A 23,331-nucleotide genomic window follows, 5' to 3' on the forward strand; every position below is an offset into this window, starting at 1 on the left:
TTGCAGTACTAGGAGGCGAGGGGGATTTCATGGGTCCAAGTACTGATACACAGAGAGATGAGATGATGGGATCTCTTGATTATTTCTGTTTTCATTGGTAAACACCTGTCTAGGAGGCCTAGTCCCTTGGATGCATGAGCTTGGAAGAAGTAGCATAGGAAGTTTGAGGACAAAGGCAGAATGAAATAGTTAACCTGGGACAGTGGGAGAGGATAGACTAGGAACCATATTATGATTGTGGAACAACATTTGTAGCCCTTTTGATGTTGATGGTAAATGAATAAAAGTGAGACCTGTCAGCATGGTTATGTTTGTCTTCAACCGCACAGATGCAAGATGGAGCAAAGGCAGAAAGTAGAGTTTAACTCAGGTTGGAGTTCTGCTAGTCCAGTGTGATGTGTAGGAGAGGAAAAAGGGAGTTGAAGGCATGAGCAGGGAAGTGCTTAAGATGAAAGATGTGGAATATAAACTGGATAAGAGGAACTTCACTGGCAATCTGGTGGTTAAGAGTCAGCATTCCCAATGCAGGGGTCCTGGGTTCAATCCCTGGTCAGAGAGCCAGATCACACACTCGGCAGCAAAGATCCCTCATGCAAGAACTAAGACCGGTGCAGTCAAGTAAATAAAAACTATCTTGGCTTTAAGGAAAAAACCAAAACCAAAATGAAAAACTGGATAAGGAAAAAGTAAAGGCATAATGGTAGTGAAGTTCAGGGTAACAGTGGTAGGATCAGTAGCTAATAGATTCTGGTGGGGTCAGAGAAGTAGAGGAGGTGAGCTGAAAAGAGGAGTTGGTGGCTTGGGGTTGGATGCTTAAAATTTCAGTGGGACAGAGAAGCTGTGATAGGTAATGACAAGGTCTTAGGGTCTGTTCATGGGAATGACTGAGGCAAGGTGGACAGATCATGAAAACCCACAGAATGTGTTAATAGGGACAATGAACCAGGAGCCCAGAATTCCCAAGGAATGGAGCCAGCGACCCAAAGATCAAAGGGCAATTATTAGGAGGAGTAATGGATGGAATGATTTGATCCTGAGGGTTTTTAGAGAGGAAGGAAAGAAAATAGTCTAGAAATGGTAGCACGGTACGAGGACTACACTTATCCCATCACTGGACCTGGTAAGGGTGATGGAGAAAAAAAATTCTCATAGCTTCTGAAGGAGTGTCCTCAGGTTTCTTTTAGAGCAAGAAGGTGAGTGGACGTTCAGGGGAGGCTGTTTTAGGGTGAAGGCTTCAGGAGTTGGGGAAATACAAGAGTAAAGGACAGAACAGGGTATGTTGAGTTCCAAGTGCGGATTAGAGTGTGGGGACGAGGAGTGACCTTGGATTCTGGGGCTTTTCATAAGTGGCACAAGCAGATAAAGGGCATAGTGCGGTTGTCTTGGAGGGCTCAAGACAAGGTGGAAAGACTACAAGTGTCATGGGGATGTACCCGTGCTCCCGGCCCTTACTGATAGAGCCCTGGGGAGAAGCTGGTTTCTTTCTTTCATTCTTTATTGGCTGCACTGGGTCTTTGTTGCTGCTCTTTGGTTTTTCTCTCCTTGTGGTGCGTGGACTTCTCCTTGTGGTGGCTTCTCTTGTTGTGGAGCACAGACTCTAGAGCTTGGGCTCAGTAGTTGTGGCACATGGACTTACTTGCACCGTGACGTGTGGGATCTTCCTGGACCGGAGATCAAACCCATGTCCCCTGCACTGGCAGGTAGATTCTTATCCACTGGACCACCAGGGAAGTCCGGGAGAGGCTGGTTTCTTTTTAAGTGTATGCCTTTGGTATCTTTTTAACTCTGTCCTTTTCGTTTTGAATTTTACAGATCATTAGTGATCATCAGCACTTTAGATGGCCGAATCGCTGCCTTGGATCCTGAGAACCGTGGGAAAAAGCAGTGGGATTTGGACGTGGGGTCTGGTTCCTTGGTGTCATCCAGCCTTAGCAAACCAGAGGTGAGAATTTTGTTATGTGTTGACAGGGAACCTTAGTTAAAATGAACACTTGTTGCTATTACTAGTAGATATTTGCTTATAGGACTGGGGCTCAGGAGCTGATCACCTAGGTGTGGGGGGGTGTCTATCTCTAGCAAGCTGTGTCCCCTGGAGGCATTTGCTTAGCTCTTCTTTCCCTCAGTTCCCCCTTCTGTAAAATGAGGTGGATGATGTCACCTATTAGGATTGTTTGGGGCCTGAAATGAGTTAATCATATAAATGAGTAATTGAGGATACTATCTGCTGTACCAATAAAGCTCATTATCTGAGCTGTAACATGATCATAATTTCTTCTTCCTAACATCATCATCATCATCATCACGAGGTCCCTAGGAATAATAAAACAAATGTAAACAACTGTGTTTTAACAGTTGGAAATACATGTTGCAAAACCCCATAAATTATTCCCTATGTGTTCCCTCAGTTGTCCATCTTAATTTTAAATATAATTCATCTGAAATTTTCTTGTAATTTTAAACAAATTGGATTATTTGCAATTAGTTGCTTTCAAAACTTTTCTGGCACGTGACTCCTGAACTTGCGCAGGTGACTTAGCCCCTCAGAGCTTTAGCATCTGCATCGGTAAAGTCACGACATTGCCTGCCTACCTCGATGAGAGGAGCAGGTTGAGGGGAATTAAATGACGGAAGTTTATTTTTCTCACCTTTAGTCTAGACTTAGATGAAGACTCTCTCCTTTTCTGGCACTCTACCCTCTTGTTTAAATCATTTAAAACAGGTCCCTCTTTTGAGTTATGACTGCTGACATAGAAGCAGTCATCTGTTTTCCAGAACATTCTCAGGCTTTTACCTTGTTCTTAGAGGATAATCACTAGGGTACTCTTCCTCCTCCTGCCCCCACCCCCTCTCTTTTTTTTTGGGCCTCACCTTGTGGGATGTGGATCTTAGTTCCCTGACCAGGAATCAAACCCAAGCCCCTTGCAGTGGAAGCATGCAGTCTTAACCACTGGACCACCAGGGAAAGTGTTAATCTCTCAGTCATGTCTGACTCTTTGTGACTTCGTGGACTGTAGCCCCGCCAGGCTCCTCTGTCTGTGGAATTCTCAAGGCAAGAATACTGGAGTGGGTAGCCATTCCCTTCTCGGAGGGATCTTCCCCATCCAGAGATCGAACCCAGGTCTCATGCATTGCAGGCAGATTCTTTACTGTCTGAGCCACCAGGGAGGCCCCTCTGGAGCACCAGGGAAGTCCTCCTCTTTTTCCCCTTTCGTTATCAATCTTTCCCTTTCAAAAAGCTTTAAGCTGGTACCAAGTTTGGGAAAAACCTAGCATGAGGGGCTTGAGAATGACCTGATTAGTGGTGATGGAACATTAGGATGGAAAAACTGCATCAGTGACCCCACTGCTCTCTAGAAAACCCAGGTTGAATTATGTTCTGGAGCACCCAGGCAGATACTTAGGGAGGTGGCACTGCCCAGCCTCCACGCTTGCTGTGTGCTAAGCCTTGAGTAGACTTTCAGAGCGCCTGCTGCTTATCCAGCAGGATGCTGAAAACATCTGTCGAGAATCGTGAACTTCTGTGTTGTGAATTATTAATATAAAAGCACTTTGATTATAAATTAAGTTACAAATTTTGAATCAGGTGCAATAGTCAAATGAATTACTACCCAGACAGAAGAGTCATTTATTTGTGTCCTCCTGGGATAATGCTTGGGCATGCACATTTTGCTTTATTTTCAAACTAGACGTAAAAGATGATGAGCAAAATCAGAAGACTGTAAGCTGTTTACGCCTGAGGTAACATTCTGGTGTGTTGTAGTGGTGTAAAGCATGTGTGCTTTTACAAACTAAAATACGCATACTGACAAAAAGAGAAATTGCACGTTATGACAAATAGTTGTGATAACCTGAGTGCCATTGAGTGGGTTTAAGTTATAAGCAGCTGGTCAACCTTGAAGCTTTTCTTACTATAACAGTTATATTAGCTGTTTTTTAAACTATAATTCAATTTTCTCACTGTCCCTACCATTTTCTGTGGTTTATTAGGGCTCTCTTGTTTTTTGTTTTGAAATTTATCTATTTTAACTGGAGGATAACTAGTTTACAGTGTTGTCATGGGTTTTGCCATGCATCAATAGGAATTAACCATAGGCGTACATTTGTTCCCTCCATCCTGAACCCCCCTCCCACCTCCATCCCTGCCCCATCCCTCCAGGTTGCTACAGAGCACTGGTTCTGGGTGCCCTGCTTCAAATATCAGACTCGCACTGGTTATGGGACTCTCTTGTTTTAAATGTCCTGTTTCTAGTTTAATAGAAGACAGCTTGATTTTCCTGCATGCTTCTGCCTTCAACATGTTGCATTGTTGTTTTGGTTGAGCTACTTGAAGAAGAAAATCCACAGGTAGTTGGGAAAAGGGAGTATTTTAGTAGCCTTTTCCGATAATTGTGGTCATTCATTTCTGGTTCTGCACAAGAACAGGTGAAAGTTTCTGGAAGGTTAGTTGCCCTGTGGAATCTGAAATCGTATCAATGAGCAGTTGTACTCTGTTGCAGTAACATCCATTGGCCTGTCCTGCTTTTTACTCATGCATGATCTTCTAACATCATTGGGAAAACATTGATTCATTGAGTTACACAGATCTTCCAAATGTTGACATATTTCCTTGTAGAATGTTTTATAAAGTCAAACTTTTTATTATCCCCACCAATCTCATGAGAAAATCCTTTAAGTACTGGGAAGCTCACATGGGAAGATATAGCTTTTACAAGATTCTAATTTTCACTTAGCAACTTAGATTTGATCATTAACATAGTCAATTGTTTTCCTCAAAGTAAGAGGTTCACTTTATTTTTGAGAACATGTCTGCCAGATACCCAAGTCTCATAATCGTAGCTTTTCTTTCAGTTTTTCAAGTAAAAATGGAGCTTTGTGAGCAGTGCTGCTAGTTCAGCTCAAAACTCAGTCTCACAAGTGCTTTTTCTCAAAACATGCTTCCATTTGTGGCTGAAGTCCTTCATGTATACCTCCTGGTTGGTTGGGCAGAATAGTAGAAAGGTACGTATTGGGGTCACAACTTGAAGAAATTAATTTTTATTGTTTCATCAGAACACTCTTTTTTAAAGTAATTTATTTTTAATTGGAAGATAATTGCTTTACAATGTTGCAATGGTTTCTGCCATACATCAACATGAATCAGCCATAGGCATACATATGTCTCCTCCCTTGTCCCAGAGCATCGGATTTGAGCTCCCTGCATCATACAGCAAATTCCCACTGACTATCTCTTTTACATATGGTAATATGTATGTTTCAATACTGCTTTCTCAACTAGTCCCACCCTCTCCTTCCTCCACTTTGTTCATAAGTCTGTTTTCTATGCCTGCATCTCCACTGATGCCCTGCAAATAGGTTCATCGGTATCGTCTTTCTAGATTCTATATATATGTGTTAATATATGGTATTTGTTTTTCTCTTTCTGACTTACTTCATTCTGTATATAGGCTCCAGTTTCATCCACCTCATTAAAACTGACTCAAATGCTTTCCTTTTTATGGCCGAGTAATATTCCATTGTATATATGGAGCACAACTTCTTTATCCATTCATCTGTCAGTGAACATCTAGGTTGCTTCCATGTCTTAGCTATTGTAAATAGTGCTGCAGTGAACGTTGGGGTATCATCAGAACATTCTTGAGTGAAACTTTTTCCCTTCTATTTTGTCACAAGTGTGTGACAAGTGAAGATTCCAGGACTACAGATTTGGTGCTAGATTGAGGCTGAAGCACAGTTTTGGTTACTGTTGCTTCTGCACCGTGAATGCAAGTATCACCCCAGGGAAAGGCAGATAGCACCACCTTCTTACGAAAACCGCTTGACCATCTGCTTGAGACAGAAGCCACAGACCATGCTTTGAGACCAAGTGATCTAGTATATAATAGAAATATTAGGAGAGTATTGGTAAGGTTATAAACATTAACAAGGAGAGAGAACAGGTGAGCTTGGGTCACCTGTTACTCAGCAAGGTGTGCGTCACTCATCATCTAGAAGTTATGTTCAGAAACTGGACGACACACCACCAAAAGAGGAACAAAAACTGCTATTTGAAATGTCCCAGATTGGATACACAGCGTGACAATACCCTTCTGAACGCATCTGATAGACTATTTTATGACAGTCCTTAGCTTTTTAGGGAGAAAAATTAATTTTCTTTGTCTGAAGCTCAGCATTTGCTAGGGAGGTAGTGTAGAGAGAAGGACTGGGTAGAACCCAGCAGGCAGAAGGAACTGGTGGAGAGATGTAACAGGAGCCACCCAGGTGACAGTAAGTCTCCATTTGTTGACTCCTCTATTACAGTGTCAGTTTCTCCATACTTTCATCAGGAGTGGTATGAAGATGAAACAGATTAAACCCAGAAGACTGGAGAAGGTATATTCTCTATGCTGCTGCTGCTAAGTCACTTCAGTCGTGTCCAACTCTGTGCGACCCCATAGAAGGCAGCCCACCAGGCTCCCCCGTCCCTGGGATTCTCCAGGCAAGAACACTGGAGTGGGTTGCCATTTCCTTCTCCAATGCATGAAAGTGAAAAGTGAAAGTGAAGTCGCTCAGTCATGTCTGACACTTAGCGACCCCATGGACTGCAGCCCACCAGGCTCCTCCGTCCATGGGATTTTCCAGGCAAGAGTACTGGAGTGGGGTGCCATCGCCTTCTCCAATTCTCTATGCAGTGATTATTTTTTATTTTTATTCTTTTGCTATTTATTTATTTATTTTTGGCTGTACTGGGTCTTCACTGCTTTGTGGACTTTCTCTAGTTGTGCACGGGCTTCTCACTGCAGTGACTTCCCTTGTTGCAGAGCCCAGGCTCTAGGCACACGGGACTCAGTAGTTGCAGCATGTGGGCCCTATAGTGCAGGCTTAGTAGTTGTGGTGCTTGGGCTCAGCTGCCCGATGTCTTATAGAAACCTCCTGGACCAAGGACCAAACCTGTGTCCCCTGCATTGGCAGGCGGATTCTTAACAACTGGACCACGAGGAAAGTCCTCTGTGCAGTGATTATTAAAGTGATTGATCTGATGTTTCCCAGGTGACTCAGTGGTAAAGACACTTTTAAAGTTATTAGTGCTAGAGGAATTGGTTGTGAGTCACATGTACTTCTGTGTGATAATAAAGTGAGAGCATCACAGGAACTTTGTAGTCTGTGTGGTGTGGAGTATGCACCAGGATTCAGGGGCTAGTTCTAGTTGAGATGCTGCTGTTAACTGGCTGTGTGACTTGGCTAAATTATTTCAGTTGTTGTTGCTGTTGTTCAGTCGCTCAGTCGTGTCTGACTCTTTGTGACCCTTTGGACTGCAGCGCTCCAGGCTTCCCTGTCCTTCACCATCTCCCAGAGCTTGCACAAACTCATGTTCTTTATTTCAGGAGAGCTTTAATTTCCTTCTCTGTAAAATGATGGATAGGACTAAATTTCTAAAGATTGTCCTAACCTCAGGGCTCAGGTACCATCAAATACATGAAACACCCTTATAAATTATCTAGAGGAATTTTTTGATTTCCCTTTTTAGTACCTTTAAGGATTTGTTTAAAAATAACACAAATTCATGACCGTTAGGTACATGTCTTGTTGCCTCTCAACCTGCTCTGATGATGCCCTTAACCTTTTCTGACTTAAAAGGCATATAAAATAGCTTATTATGTTGCTTTAGTCATGTTTCAGTTATGTTAAGGAAAAAAGTAAGTTCCCAGAGCATAAGAGAGATTGATGGTTCCATTAAAAACAAGGGTTTCACATTATTTTTAGAATGAACTGTAAGCTGCAGGAAGGTTGAGTTGCCTTGGGACAGAGATCTGATTTGCCACTCTTTCCTCTTAACTAGGTATTTATAAACTTCCTCAAAAGAATAGTGATATAGACCAAGCTAAAATGTGTGTGTGTCTGTGTCTGTGTGTCAGAATGAATGATGAACCTAAAGTTTACTCTGTTACCTTCAGCGCATGTGCTCCTAGCTTCTATATCTAATACTTTCTTTAAAAATTATTTATTTTTAATTGATGGATAATTGCTTTATAATATTGTACTGATTTCTGCCATATACCGACATGCATCAGCCATAAGTATACATATGTTCCCTCCCTCCTGAACCTCCTTTCCACCTCCCATCCCATCCCACCCCTCCAGGCTGTCACAGAGCCACAGTTTGAGTTCCCTGAGTCATACAGCAAATTCCCACTGGCTATCTATTTAAATCAAATACTTTTGACAGTAGTTAAGAATTTTGTTTTCAGTTTTCAGAAGGACCACCTGAAATCCAATTTGCTTTTCTCTAGTGATTTATATGCAGAGTCAAAGCACTCAGGAGATTTGGCCATGGTTCTTCACTGATGGTTTTAAAATTTTGTTTTGTGACATCAGTTCAGTTCAGACACTCAGTCGTGTCTGACTCTTTGTGACCCCATGTACTGCAGCACGCCAGGCCTCCCTGTCCATCACCAACTCCTGGAGTTTACCCAAACTCATGTCCATTGAGTCGGTGATGCCATCCAGCCATCTCATCCTCTGTCGTCCCCTTCTCCTCCTGCCTTGAATCCTTCCCAGCATCAGGGTCTTTTCAAATGAGTCAGTTTTTCACATCAGGTGGCCAAAGTATTGGAGTTTCAGCTTCCACATCCGTCCTTCCAATGAACGCTCAGGACTGATCTCCTTTAGGATGGACTGGTTGGATCTCCTTAGCATGTTTTTTTTTTTTTTTTTAACCTATTTATTTATTTAAATTGGAGGCTAATTACTTTACAATATTGTAGTGGTTTTTGCCATACATTGACATGAATCAGCCATGGGTGTACATGTGTTCCCCATCCCGAACCCCCCTCCCACCTCCCTCCCCATCCCATCCCATCCCTCAGGGTCATCTCAGTGCACCAGCCCTGAGCACCCTGTCTTATGCATCAAACCTGGACTGGCGATCTGTTTCATATATGATAATATACATTTTCCAATGCTATTCTCTCAAATCATCCCACCCTCGCCTTCTCCTACAGAGTCCAGAAGACTGTTCTTTACATCTGTGTCTCTTTTGCTGTCTTGCATATAGGGTCATCGTTACCATCTTTCTAAATTCCATATATATGTGTTAGTATACTGTATTGGTGTTTTTCTTTCTAACTTACTTCACTCTGTATAATAGGCTCCAGTTTCATCCACCTCATTAGAACTGATTCAAATGCATTCCTTTTAATGGCTGAGTAATATTCCATTGTGTATATGTACCACAGCTTTCTTATCCATTCGTCTGCCAGTGGGCATCTAGGTTGCCTCTGTGTCCTGGCTATTGTAAATAGTAGCATGGTTTTTCTTTGGGGTCTCTGGATGGCATTAGGATCACAGTTCACCAAATCTAAGTAGACATCAGATTCTTGAACTATCTGCTTACTTCTCTATGTTTTGAAACACACTTATAAATACAAAGACCTTCCTTATCTGTATTTAGAATGCATATTATAACTGTGTATATATAGCTAGTCTATCCTTAGACAATATCTTTACCTTTTCTTTATTTAGAGATACCATATTTGTTTTTTGTTTCATTTTTCTGTTAAAATGTCCTCCCCTTTTTTCCTCTTAAAAGGAACAAACAATTCTATTATAAGTCTATACTTAGAGTTTGGGGTTTTGTTTTATTTTATTTTAGGCATGTTTCTCCCCAAGGGACACACTGCCCTTTGGTTTCAGACAGGTGCAGAAACAACTATAGTCTGAGAGCCTTCCAGCCTCCTCCCTGCCCTGCATCAGACTGCATTTGTTAAGATGGGCCTTCCAGAGGCTGAGGGTTGGTGGAGGGAGCCTATGAACAAGAGTACATTTTTAATGGTTACTTGATTTGTTCATAAAGGGTCCATCAGTAGACTGTTTTGAGCATTGCTTTATTAAAAGAGACTCTGTAATCTCTTTTAAAGATTCTCTAATTTATACTGAAAGATGTCTGATCGTTTGGCAGTTTTTCATTTGTACATAAACTAGCACAATGTGAGTCTTAGATGAGCACCATCTCAGGCGGTGGTTTATTTGGAAAAGTCGCTGTCAGTCATGGAGCAAGCCAATATTTAAATAATTGCTTAGGTTAATTGCTTTTCTTTTAATTATAGAAGTGAAACAGTGCTTTGATATAATTTTGTCTTTTTCATCCCTTAGCGTGGCTGAAAGCAGTGCTGTGAACTAAATCGATTTTTTCCAGCACACATGTTGTCAAGTGAGAAATTGATTAACTTTTTTTTTGTAGGAAACTGACTCCTTGTGCATATTGTTTATCTACTTTATGGATGTTTATTAATCTAAGTGAAGATATAAGTAGTTACTAAACTATTTTTCTCTATGAATGCCAAAAGTATACTTAAGCAGTTAAGCTAGTAGTTTTCCTTGAGGTATTTTGTTTTATAGGTTGAGTATAGGTTAAGGAAAGAAAGAATGAAAAAAACTTGGTATCTCACTGCTCTTGGGCAATAATTCAGAATCTTTGATGTTATAAATACCAAATTACTTCAGGATTTGTTTTTTCTTCTGCATTTTCTTTCTTTCTTTCTTTCTTCTTCTTTTAAATCTACATTTCCTTTTAAGCATGTCACACAGGATGCCTTTGACTAATACCCAAATCTACTGAAAGATTTCATAATTCTTCATGTTAGATCAACTAACTAGTTGTTAATGATGAGGCCCTCTCCTTAATCCTTGAGGAGATATGATTCCCTGGAACACCAAACGTTCAGCAAATAAGCTTCCTCTACTCTCCCTGTCACGTTAATTTCAACGTTCTCATTGAAATTTAGGGACAAAGACATCGTGTGTTAGTCGCTCATTCGTGTCTGACTCTTTGCAAACCACCATGGACTGTAGCCTGCCAGGCTCCTATGTCCATGGAATTCTCCAGGCAAGAATACTGGAGTGGGTTGCTATTCTCTTCTCCAAGGGGTCTTCCCAACCCAGGGATAGAACCTGGGTCTCCTGCATTACAGGCAGATTCTTTACCATCTGAACCACCAGGGAAGCCCATCATAATAGAGAGCAAACTTACCATGGTACTCAGTGCACTGTGAGCACCTGACTGCTGCTGCTTTTTTTTTTTTAATATTTATTTATTTATTTTGCAGCATTGGGTCTCAGTTGCGGCACACGGGATCTTTCATACCATGTGCAGGCTTCTCTCTAGTTGCAGCTTGTGGGCTTAGTTGCCCTGCAGCATGTGAGATCTTAGTTCCCCAACCAGGAATGGAACCCATGTCCCCTGCATTGAAAGGTGGATTCTTAACCACTGGACCACCAAAGAAGTCCCTGCTTCTTAACCCTAGTGAGAGAGTCAGTGGTACTTGAACTTTAACACACCCCAAACTCAAACTGGTCTTTAAGGTGGCAGAGGGTCTTGCGGGACTGTGCAGCTGGGGTTACAACAATGTGCAGGTCCGGTAAGGTCCTAGCCTTTATGGAACTTACATGGCACTATGTGGAGCTAGCAGGGGAGCCAGATATAAAATTATTATAGTGTAAATATCATAGTCGAATTACGGTAACTGCCACAAGGAAGGGTAGAACTAAGAGAGGCTTAGCAGGGTACCTGACCTCCCAAGGTGGGAGGTCAGAGAGTGCTGCTCAGAAGAAACGGTGTTTACAACTGAGATCCTTTGAGGACAAAGAGCTGTAAGAGATGGACAGAGATGCAGAGAAGGACTGTTCTGGGAGAGGAAATGGCCAGCGTCAAGGCCTTGCAGCAGGAATGATCATGGTGTGCTCAGAGCACTAAAGAAGGCGAGGGTGGCAACTCGGATGAGGGTGAGGTAGAGATGAGTCCATAGAGGGAGGCCGGGGTCAGGCTGTACGGGGTCTCGTAATGTATGGGAAGCGTTCTGGATTTCATCCTCAGCCATGGGAAGCCGCTGAAAGGCTTTAACTGGGAGATACTCCTCCATAGTCAAAATGGAAAGGGTTTTTTGACGTTCTGTTTTGCTGAGACTTTGAATGAGACTGATGAATCAGAAGGTTGGCACAGTGAGGCATTTGTATTATAAGCCAGTAATCTCTAACTGTGGAAGTATTTACATTTAGAAAATATTTGTAAAGGGACTTCCCTGGTGGTCTAGTGGCTGGGACTCCGTGCTCCCAGTACAGGGGACACAGGTTCAATCCCTGGTCACAGAACTAGATCCCATGAGTGTGCTCAGTCGCTGAGGCGTGTCCAGCTCTGCAACTCCCGTGGACTGTAGCCCACCAGGCTCCTCTGTCCATAGGATTTTCTATATGCCACAACCAAAAGGTCACATGCAGCAACTAAAAGATCCTGCATGCTGCCATGAAAACTAAAGATCCTGAGTGCTGCAACTAAGACCTGGTGCAGCCTAACAAATAAATAAAAATAAAATATTTATGATGTATTCACACCAGCCAGAAGTTGTGGAAATCTGGAAGAAAGTAGATAAATTCTTAAAATCCCACTAAACCAATCTCTCCTGTACTCTGCTGACTATGTATATTGTCTGTACTGACCATAGTATACTATGTTACATAGTTGTACTAACCATTACTTTGCCAACAAAGGTCCATATAGTCAAAGCTATGGTTTTTCCAGTAGTCTTGTATGGATGTGAGAGTTGGACCATAAAGAAGGCTGAACGCTGAAGAATTGATGCTTTTGAATTTTGGTGTTGGAGAAGACTCTTGAGAGTCCTTTGGACTAGAAGGAGATCAAACCAGCCAATCCTAAAGGAAGTCATTCCTGAATATTCATTGGAAGGACTGAGGCTGAAGGTGAAGCTCCAATACTTTGGCCACCTGATGGGAAAAGCCGACTCATTGGAAGAGGTCCTGATGCTGGGAGAGGTTAAAGGCAGGAGGAGAAGGGGACTACAGAGGATGAGATGGTTGGAAGGCATCGCCTACTCAATGGACATGAGTTTGAGCAGGCTCCAGGAGGTGGTGAAGGATAGGGAAGATTCACTTGCTTCAGTCCATGGGGTCACAAAGAGTCAGACATGACTGAGCAACTGAACAACAACAACCATAGAAAATGGACTGGAAGAGGAAGAAGAGCAGAAGTATGGAGACTAGTTAAGAGACTGGTCTGGAACAGATGGGGATAGCTTGCATTGGAGTGAGACAGGAAGTGGAGGCAAGTAAAGTGATAGATTGAAGAGATGTTTAGGGAGGGAAGTCTTTGTGAAATTAGAAGACCAAAGGAGGAATTAGTAGTAACTTAAGAACAAGTGTGGAGAGGGAGAACATGAATTTGTTTAGATGTGATGAGTTCAAAGTGACTTTGAGAGCTCTCCAAGCAGAGATGTTAAGAAGGCATTGTATATGTGGGTCTGTTGCTCACAGAGGAAAAGTCTGCGCTGAAGAGAAAAGTTAGAAGTGTTAGTGTCCTGGGAACTGAGAGAAACCATCCCTTGGTAGAGGAGTATGGTGAGAAAATGACTTCCAACCAACCTTTCTGAATCCCTAACACTTTTTTTTTTAATTTTTAAAAATTATATTGGAGTTTTGTTGCTTTACAATGTTGGGTTGGTTTCTGCTGTACAGCAGAGTTAATCCACTCTCTGCATATATCCCCTCTTTTTTGGATTTCATTTCCATTTAGGTCATCACAGAACACTGAGTAGAGTTCCCTATGCTATATGGTAGGTTCTCATTAGTTATCTGTTTTATGCATAGTATCAATAATATATATATGTCAATCCTAGTCTCCCAATTCATCCCACCCCCACTTTTCCTCCTTGGTATCCATATTTGTTGTCTACATCTGTGTCTCTATTTCTGCTTTGTAAATAAGATCATCTATATCAATTTTTTCTAGATTCCACATATATGTATTAATATACAATATTTGTTTCTCTCTTTCTGACTTACTTCACTCTCTGACAGTTTCTGGGTCTATCCATGTCTCTACAAATGACCCAGTTTTGTTCCCTTTTATGGCTGAGTAGAAGGCAGTGGCACCCCACTCCAGTACTCTTGCCTGGAAAATCCCATGGATGGAGAAGCCTGGTGGGCTGCAGTCTATGGGGTCGCTAAGAGTCGGACACGACTGAGCGACTTCACTTTCACTTTTCACTTTCATGCATTGGAGAAGGAAATGGCAACCCACCCCAGTGTTCTTGCCTGGAGAATCCCAGGGACGGGGGAGCCTGGTGGGCTGCTATCTCTGGGGTCGCACGGAGTTGGACACGACTGAAGCGACTTAGCAGCAGCAGAATCACTAACTTATTAAAATTCAAGTAGAGAGTGATGAATCAGAGAGAAAAGGGTTTCAAGAATAGATTAGCTTTAGTAGAATTTTAGGATTTTCCTGCTCTCTTGTAGATTTACCCACCTGGTTGGTGTGAATTCTTTACAAGTATTTACAAATATGCTTAGAATGCAGGTGCCTCACTAAGAGAACCCTTTGATTCGTCAAAGTCTGATTGAGGTCTTCAAGCAGAAGAAAGTGTTAAAAAAAAAAACACCAAAACCCTTTCTGTTTTGACTGTGGAAGAATTGGGGGAACAGAAGAAGGAATGGGAAAAGCAGGATCCCCAAAATGGTAGAAACATTCATCAGTAGTTTGGGAACCAAGAGACATACCTTTTTAAAAATTAATTTATTAATTACTTTACAATATTATGATGGTTTTTGTCATATGTCAACATGAATCAGCCATGGGTGCACATGTGTCCCCTGTCCTGAACCCCCTTCCCACCACCCTCCCCCCAATCCCTCTGGGTTGTCTCAGGGCAATGATTTGGGTGCCCTGCTTCATGCATCAAACTTGCACTGGTCATCTATTTTACCTATGGTAATATACACGTTTCAGTTCTATTCTCTCAAATCATTCCACCCTCGCCTTCTCCCACAGAGTCCAAAAGTCTCTTCTTTACATCTGTGTCTCTTTTGCTGCCCTGCATATAGGATTATTGTTACCATCTTTCTAAATTTCATATATATGTGTTAATATGTAGTATTTGTGTTTCTCGTTCTGCCTTACTTCACTGTATATAATAGGCTCCAGGTCCATCCACCTCATTAGAACTGACTCAAATGTGTTCCTTCTTATAGCTGAGTAATATTCCATTGTATATATGTACCACAACTTCTTAACCATTCGTCTGCTGATGGACATCTAGGTTGCTTCCATGTCCTGCTGCTGCTGCTGCAGCTGCTGCTAAGTCACTTAGTCGTGTCTGACTCTTAGCGACCCCATGGACTGCAGCCCACCAGGCTCCTCTGTCCATGGGATTTTCCAGGCAGGAGTACTGGAGTGGGGTGCCATTGCCTTCTCTGCTTCCATGTCCTAGGTATTGTAAATAGTGCTGCAGTGAACATTGGGGTACATGTATCTCTTTCATTTCTGGTTTCCTTAGGGTATATGTCCAGCAGTGGGATTGCTGGGTCATATGGCAGTTCTATTCCCAGTTTTTTAAGGAATTTCCATACTGTTCTTCACAGTGGCTATACCAGTTTGCATTCCCACCAACAGTGTAAGAGGGTTCCCTTTTCTCCACACCCTCTCCAGTGTTTATTGTAGACTTACCTTTTTAAATAGCTGTGGAGGGGACTTTCCTGTGGTCCAGTGGTTAAGACCCCAAGCTCCCAGTTCAGGACGCACAGGTTCCATCCCTGATCAGGGAACTAGAGGCAAATCCAGCATCTAAAGCCAAACAAGGGAAGTTCTTTTTTAGAAAAATTCTAGCTAAGAAATGAAGAAAGAATGATAGAATTGAAAGTCATTCTTTTATCATTTTATTGAAGTAGTAGATCCTCAGTTGATACTAAAATGGTGAAAAGTTGATGGGACTCTTTAAAATGGAGGGACCAGACTGACTGCACTGAATCCACTGATTAATAGTAACACATATGACATAACTCAGGGGTTGGCAAACTTTTTCTGTAAAGGGCTAGATAGTAAATATCTTGGGCTTTGTGGGCTATGCAGTCTTTCTACTTGTAGTGAGAAAGCAGTAATAGGCGATACAGAAATGAATGGGAATGTCTGACCTTGATTGTTAATATAATAGGAAATATACAGCACAGCTTGTGAGGTAGTCTTGTCCCAAAACATCAAAGCTGCATCAGATCAAAGCTGCAGTTTTTATTACACCTTTTAAAGAAATACAGAGAATAGGGAGTTCCCTGGTGGACCAGTGGCTAAGACTCCATGCTCCCAATGTAGGGGGCCTGGGTTTGATCCCTGGTCGGGGAACTAGATCGCACATACTGCAACTAAGACCTGGCATAGCCAAATAAATTTTGAAAAGAAAAAGGGAGGGGGGGGGGAGAAAGAAAGGAAAGAAATACTGGGAATAAAGTAACAAGTCACTTGCAAAATCCACACTGAGAGACATTCTGTAGGATGAATAATCTGGTTTCTCAAGTAAATCAAAGCGAGAAAAAGGGAGTAAAAGGGGCCTGATAGGGGACAAAAAGAATAAAATGTGATATGTGGACTTTATATTCCTGTTGGAGCAAATGAATTATATAGTTCTAAGTGCTAAGTCACTTCAGTCGTGTCTGACTCTGAGACTCCATGGACTATAGCCTACCAGGCTCCTCTGTCCATGGGATTTCCCAGGTAGAAATACTGGAGTGTGTTGCCATGCCCTCCTCCAGGGGATCTTTCTGACCTAGGGATTGAACGCACGTCTCTCACATCTCCTGCCTTGGCAGGTGGGTTCTTTACCACTAGCACCACCAAGGAAGCCCCAATTATATAGTATATTTTTGCAACAGTCAGGGAAATTTGAATGTTAGATGATTTTTAAGGAATTCCTATTAATTCTGTTAGATGTAACGTTTGGCATGGTAGTTATTTCTCAGCAGCAAATACTGGAGTATGTGTAGGTGAAATGACATGATGCCTGTGACTGACTTTAAAATACTGCCCTAACAAATAGATGTAGCAGATGAGTGGAAAGTAGCAAAATGCTGATGATTGTTGAAACTGGGTCATAGACACATGGGGTTTTATTATAGTCATCTCTTTACATTTGATGTTTCAAAACTTTGATTTTAAGTTAAAGTTGAATATTACTCACCCAAAGTGTATGTGTTGATGGTGGGAGGTTAGGGCTGGATGGGTGGGGAGGTGGTCGCATAGAAAAAGAAGGAAGAACCAAATGAAAATATGTTTTTTTCAAATAAGAGGAATTTTTGTTTTTAGTCATTTCCTTTATTTTCTCAGTTGAAGTTCCTTCTGCCACTTGAAAACAGAGTTCTTATCCTCACATTCTGATTTCAAATAGCAGTCCTTGATTCTGGGTGCCACTGGTATGCATTATGCCATTCAGGTTTTGATCAGAAATGGTAACTAAATTACTTTTACTAAGCTGCTTTGTGACTTGGTGGTTAAAGACCGGGGTTGGATCTTTGATACCGAGTTTGCCTGCCAATTTGACAAACCTTTTATTTTAAAATTATTCACAGGAAAAAACAAATAGAGGGAAACCCCGCCACCACCCCCAAATAATAAGCATGTGTGTTTTTGAAAATGACTGAAGTGGGAAGCGAAGCACGTAATTAGTTTGAGATGCAGAGCAGCGAATCAGAACAAATGGCTCCTTCCAGAGACAAACTGGTGGAATGTGAAAATGCATCACCATAACCTACATTTTTTTTATACCAAGAGATTTGCAGCTGACTCTCTGGGTGACTCATTCCTATGCTGGGAGGGTGAGGTAATGCTTTTCTGAGAGGTGAGGTCATCTCTCTACCTGAACTGCAGGCCTCGACCGCTTCTGTGGCTCTCAAGGAAAAAGCGCCATCTGCTTTCACAGCTGCAGCCTCAAAGACTTCACAAAGATTGGTGCAGAGGTTAGCAGCCGTGAGTATGACTCATAAGCAGCCAATTAGTGAAGAGCAGCTATTTGAAAGTAAACTTTAAAATCATCATCCAGAAATATGACATGATCAAGGCTGGAATCATAATGCTTTTTTGTTTTGGGTTTTGTCCTCTTTTAAAATAAGTCCAAAAAAAAAAAAAAAGGCAAATAAAATAAGGCAGTTTGTCTCCATATGGTCAATCACATGACATCTTCTTGGTTGTTTAAACCATATTTTTAATTGCAGATAAGTTTACTTTCTTTTACATTTGGAAGCAAAGGTGAACTTTAGCTCCTGTTCATCTGATGGAGGTTTTTGTTTGTTCTTTTTTGTGTGTAGGGGGTGGGGGGGGGAGTGATTGAGGGTGGTTGCACTTCGAAGCCTTTGTATTCTCTAAGGACCTGCCGCTTGTTTAGAGAAAGAGAAGTTGTTTAATGAAGAGGAAACAAGTAAAAATAAATGTTATTTGTTTCCTGCAGACCCACCAACCGCTCTTCCTCTTTCTTGTAGTGATACACACCTGCTCTGCCTATTTGTCCTCAGCCAGTGCTTGCTGTTGACATTACCAGACAATACCTGTTTTTTAATTTTATTGAAGTTTTTATTACCGTTATTTTTATTATCATTTTTTTAAAAAATATTTATTTCACTGCATCAAGTCTGAGTTGTGGCATGTAGGACCTTTGATCTTTAGTTGCAACATGTGGGATCTAGTTCCCAGACCAGGAATTGAACTCAAACCCCAGGCATTGGGAGTGAGGAGTCTTAGCCATTGGCCCACCAAGGATGTCCCTTTTTACCATTTTTATATCATAGTTTGAATTTATTGTTCTAGTAAATAGAAGAGAGAATATAATGTGGACGGTAGAGAACAATAAACTCTTGATTTCCTAACTAATGTGTAACTTAAAAGGGGAGATTACTTTGGCTAAACACGATGGTAGCTTCACCATGACCTAAATCTGTTCTTAATGACAACTTTAAGTTGAACATTCTTCAAAAGATGAAAAGCTTTGATTTTTGAAATTAGAATTTTTTATCTGTTATCAGTAAATAGAAGAAAGCAAAGAATAAAGTAGTAATGTTAAAATTCTAAGATAATATGCAGTGGTATACATATGTATACATGCCAGTGTCATCTGAGAGCTCATTAAAAATCAAATGTTTATTTTTATTTATGTATTTATTTACTTTTGACCATGCTACATGGCTTGTGGGATCTTAGTTCCCGACCAGGGATTGAACCCAGGCCCCTGGCAGTGGAGGTGAAGAGTCCTAACCACTGGGCTTCCAGGGAAGTCCCCCCAAATTTAGATTTTTAAAAAATAAAGAGAAATAGTTGGAGATCTTTAAATAGCAAGAATTATGATGAACCTTCAATTTCATGGTATAGCCTTCTGAGTTTAATTACAGCTGCAAAGCTGAGTATCTGTTCTCTTTAATCTCTTATTTGGAAGTAATTTCACAGTACAAGAAGTTGCACACTTTTTGGTATGAAAAGTAGTACCAAAAAAAAAAAAAAAGAACCAACCCTTGTATTCCCAGATTAATCTGCTCAAAACTTATTTGCTCTATCATTTGAGTTGTATGTGTAATCTCTCCTCTCCCAAACCCCCATACATACTTTTTTTTTCTTGAAATATCTAAAGATAAATGAAATATCCATTATAGCTCTTTACTCCTAGATGCTTCAGTGTGCATTTCTTAATAGAGATACTCTCTTACATAACCACAGTACAGTCATCAACTTTTAATCTGTCGTCTATATTCCAGTTTTATCAGTTGACTTAATAATGTCTTCTATGGTGTCTTTCATTCCCAGTGTAGCATCTAGTCTAGGGTCAGGTAGTACAGTTACTTGTCACATTAGCTTCTTTTAATCTGGATTTTTTTCCCCACAGACTCTATCTTTTATGACATTGACATTTTTGAAAAATATTGTCTCTCTGGCTTTTTACTTAAAATTAAATAGAATTTTCCTTCTTTTGTGCTTGTCTGATGTTTTCTGATAATTAGATCCAGGCTGTGCATTCTTGGTTCAGAATGCTGTATGGGTAACCTTCTCTTAGGGTTTCCTGTCTATCAAACTCATTTGATCATCTAGTCAAGGTATTGTCTAAATTCTCCTATAAAATGACTTTTCTGTTTTTTTGTTTTTAATCAATTGTTACTAATAAGCAGTTGGGAAGATACTTTGTTGTTGTTTAGTTGCTAAGTCATGTCCAACTCTTTTGCGACCCTGTAGACTAGAACCTGCCAGGCTCATCTGTCCATGAAATTCTCTAGGCAAGAATATTGGACTGGGTTGCCATTTTTTCCTCCAGGGGATCTTCCCGACCCAGGGATTGAACTTGCGTCTCCTGTGTTGGCAGTTGGATTCCTTACCACTGAGACACCAGGGAAGCACAGGAAGATACTTTAGGACCATGCAGATATCCTGCTCCTCATCAAAATTACCCCCTAGATTTAACACCATGGCTGATTTTTGCCTGACACAGTCTTAACTGTGATGACTGCAAGATGCTAATTTTTCCAACTGCAGTCCTCCCTTCAAATATATCAGTAGACTCTTGGCATTTTATTGCAGTAAAAGCATTTCCTTCTCTCCCATATGTTGTTTATTTTATCTATTTGTTAATAATATGGACTCATAAATTCCTTTTTTTTTTTCAATGCTTTATAATTCAGTAGTTAATCATTCTGGTGCTTCAGTTCCAGATGTGGTCAGTGACATGTTTCCATCTTTTTTTTGTATATATTCTTACTTTTCAGACCAATAAGATATTAAAGATTCACCTTCTACCTGCCTTGCCCCAGCCCAAGAGTCAGCCATGTCTCTCAGAGGCCTTTGTTCTTTTGCTGAGGGAACGGAATTTGATAAAATCTGCCCACTAGGTTTGAGTGCATTAATTTTACAGCCACTGTATATGCATAAACATGTACACATTAACATATTTAATATTTAACAGTACAGTGAACAGTTTTTGAGACTGTAATATTGTCTCAGTATAGTTACAGCAAAAAGTATAGTAGGAAGACTTCTGTCAGTGAACTTCCACTGCTAAAATTTTCTTGGATTTCAAAGGAAAAGCATAAGCGATGCTAGCCTGAAGGCCGAATGGGATTTCAGTGGGCAGAGTTGGTACTGGGGTGTTCCAGGGAGAATGAATGACATTGACAGTGACATAAGTGAACAATAACAGTAATAACATTAAATATCCTGCCTAAGTAATGATGCCTGATTTCCACCCACGTGGGGAAAGGTGAAAGACAAGGAGGAAAAAAAAGAAATAAAAAAATTAAAAAAAGAAAGACAAGGAGGAGAAGGTTGTATGAGGTTGTGTTTAGAGGACTTTGAATGTTGGACTTAGGATTTGGGGTCTTTAGTTAGAAGAAAATGGAGAGCTATTGAGGATTTTTGAATAGTGTCATAACAAGCTTAACTGACTTAGAGATTAATCTAGAAGATACGCAGAGGTTGGGTTGAGGAAATTTCCAGCTAAGACCTGTGAAGAGATTATTATAATAGTTCAAGCCAGAGATATAAGGATTTGAACTACGAAATGAAGGAAAGAAGTGGATTAGAGTCGTGTTTTTCAACCTGTTTTCTAGAACTCCAGGAGTGTGGGACAAACCTGGGGGTAGCGGGTGGGGGAAAGAATATATTAACTGAACAACAACTTAAAACTCTTTGTGACAGAAAAGGATCTCTTTAAAATATCCCTGTAAGTATCTCTTTAAAGAAAAGATTCTGCTGCTTAAGGAAAAAAGAAGTCCATAGAGAAAAAAAAAAATTTTTTTTTAAGTTTATATCGACATTTGTTTGGAGGCTTTTGGTTTTTAAACTCATACTTCTTTCATAGCCCCTTTTCCAAAGTTTTGAGCCTTCACAGTCAGGAAAATAGTTGTGGCATTAGCTGAAATAAGTCAAGCTGTGTCCTTTTTTTTTTTTTTTTTTTGCACCACATGGCTTGCAGGATCTTAGTTCCTTGACCAGGAATTGAACTTGGACCCCAGCACTGACAGCACCAAGTCCTAACCACTGAACCACCAGAGAATTCCTGAGTTGTGTCTATTTGTTAATGCTGAAAGGCCAGTGTCACAAAGGCATGTACTAATTTAAACTCTTTCTCCAGAAACAAGGTGTTCTTGGCCAAAACCTTTAGAGTCATCCTGGGCTCCTTTAGAGTCATCCTGGGCTCTTTTCTTTTGCTCGTGTGTATAGGGAATCCACCACGAAATCCTACTGGCTTTACCTTCCAATTGCATCCCTAATCTAACCACCGGCATCACCTCCACTGTCCACAACCACCACAGTCTCGGGCTTTCCGCTTGCTCTCCATCCTTGCCTCTCCAGCCTGTTCCCCTCCGCTGTCACCGTGTACTTCCTGCTTAAGACCTTTGCAAGGGCTGTTCCCCTATATCAGCAGAGTTAGCACTTGTGTTTAGAGTTTGCTCAGATGTTACTTTCTCTATGGGAGCCTGCCCTGAACTTAACCATTAATGACAGTCCCTTCCCTTCCTATGCATATACTTTCCCTTCCTCCTTTATCTTGTTCCATTTTTTTTCCTTATGGCATTTATCCCCTAACATAGTCTGTAATTATTTACTATGTTATTTAACTCCCCAGTCCAGAGTTTGAGAGCCACATTGGCAGGTGTTTTTGTTTTCTTTTTATTTGTTTTGCTTACTTGTGTATCCTAAGCAACTGAATAGTCCCTGACGTGTAATCAGTTTAGTTCAGTTCAGTCGCTCATCGTGTCCGACTCTTTGCAACCCCATGAACCGCAGCACTCCAGGCCTCCCTTTCCATCACCGACTCCCGGAGTTTACCCAAACTCATGTCCATTGAGTCGGTGATGCCATCTAACCATCTCATCCTCTGTCGTCCCCTTCTCCTCCTGCCCCCAATCCCTCCCAGCATCAGAGTCTTTTCCAATGAATCAACTCTTCCCATGAGGTGGCCAAAGTACTGGAGTTTCAGCTTCAGCATCATTCCCTCCAAAGAAATCCCAGGACTGATCTCCTTTAGGATGGACTGGTTGGACCTTCTTGCAGTCCAAGGGACTCTCAAGAGTCTTCTCCAACACCACAGTTCAAAAGCATCAGTTCTTCAGCGCTCAGCTTTCTTTATAGTCCAACTCTCACATCCATACATGACTACTGGAAAAACCATAGCCTTGACTAGATGGACCTTTGTTGACAAAGTAATGTCTCTGCTTTTTAATATGCTGTCTAGGTTGGTCATAACTTTCCTTCTAAGGAGTAAGCATCTTTTAATTTCATGGCTGCAATCACCACCTGCAGTGATTTTTGGAGCCCCCCAAAATAAAGTCAGCAACTGTTTCCACTGTTTCCCCATCTATTTACCATGAAGTGATGGGACCAGATGCCATGATCTTCGTTTTCTGAATGTTGAGCTTTAAGCCAACTTTTTCACTCTCCTCTTTCACTTTCATCAAGAGGCTCTTTAGTTCTTTTTCACTTTCTGCCATAAGGGTGGTGTCATCTGCATGTCTGAAGTTATTGGTATTTCTTTGGGCAATCTTGATTCCAGC

The 23,331-nt window shown here is 41.2% G+C and overlaps 1 protein-coding gene across 3 annotated transcripts in view; it reads left to right on the top strand.

Moving 5' to 3' along the window:
- The window catches only part of EIF2AK3 (eukaryotic translation initiation factor 2 alpha kinase 3), an 82,828-nt gene that overhangs the window by 16,013 nt on the left and 43,484 nt on the right, over positions 1 to 23,331 (top strand). For 2 of the 3 annotated variants that reach the window (XM_055540283.1, XM_055540282.1), the window contains exon 2: positions 1,813 to 1,942. In XM_055540283.1, the coding sequence (XP_055396258.1) occupies positions 1,813 to 1,942 (130 nt within the window). Of the gene's footprint in view, positions 1 to 1,812; positions 1,943 to 3,686; positions 3,739 to 23,331 lie in introns of those variants that run through there. The other variant, XM_055540284.1, reaches the window with a different exon arrangement.

This window comes from Bubalus kerabau, chromosome 11, assembly GCF_029407905.1.
Source record: "Bubalus kerabau isolate K-KA32 ecotype Philippines breed swamp buffalo chromosome 11, PCC_UOA_SB_1v2, whole genome shotgun sequence".
Classification (NCBI taxonomy): domain Eukaryota; kingdom Metazoa; phylum Chordata; class Mammalia; order Artiodactyla; family Bovidae; genus Bubalus; species Bubalus kerabau.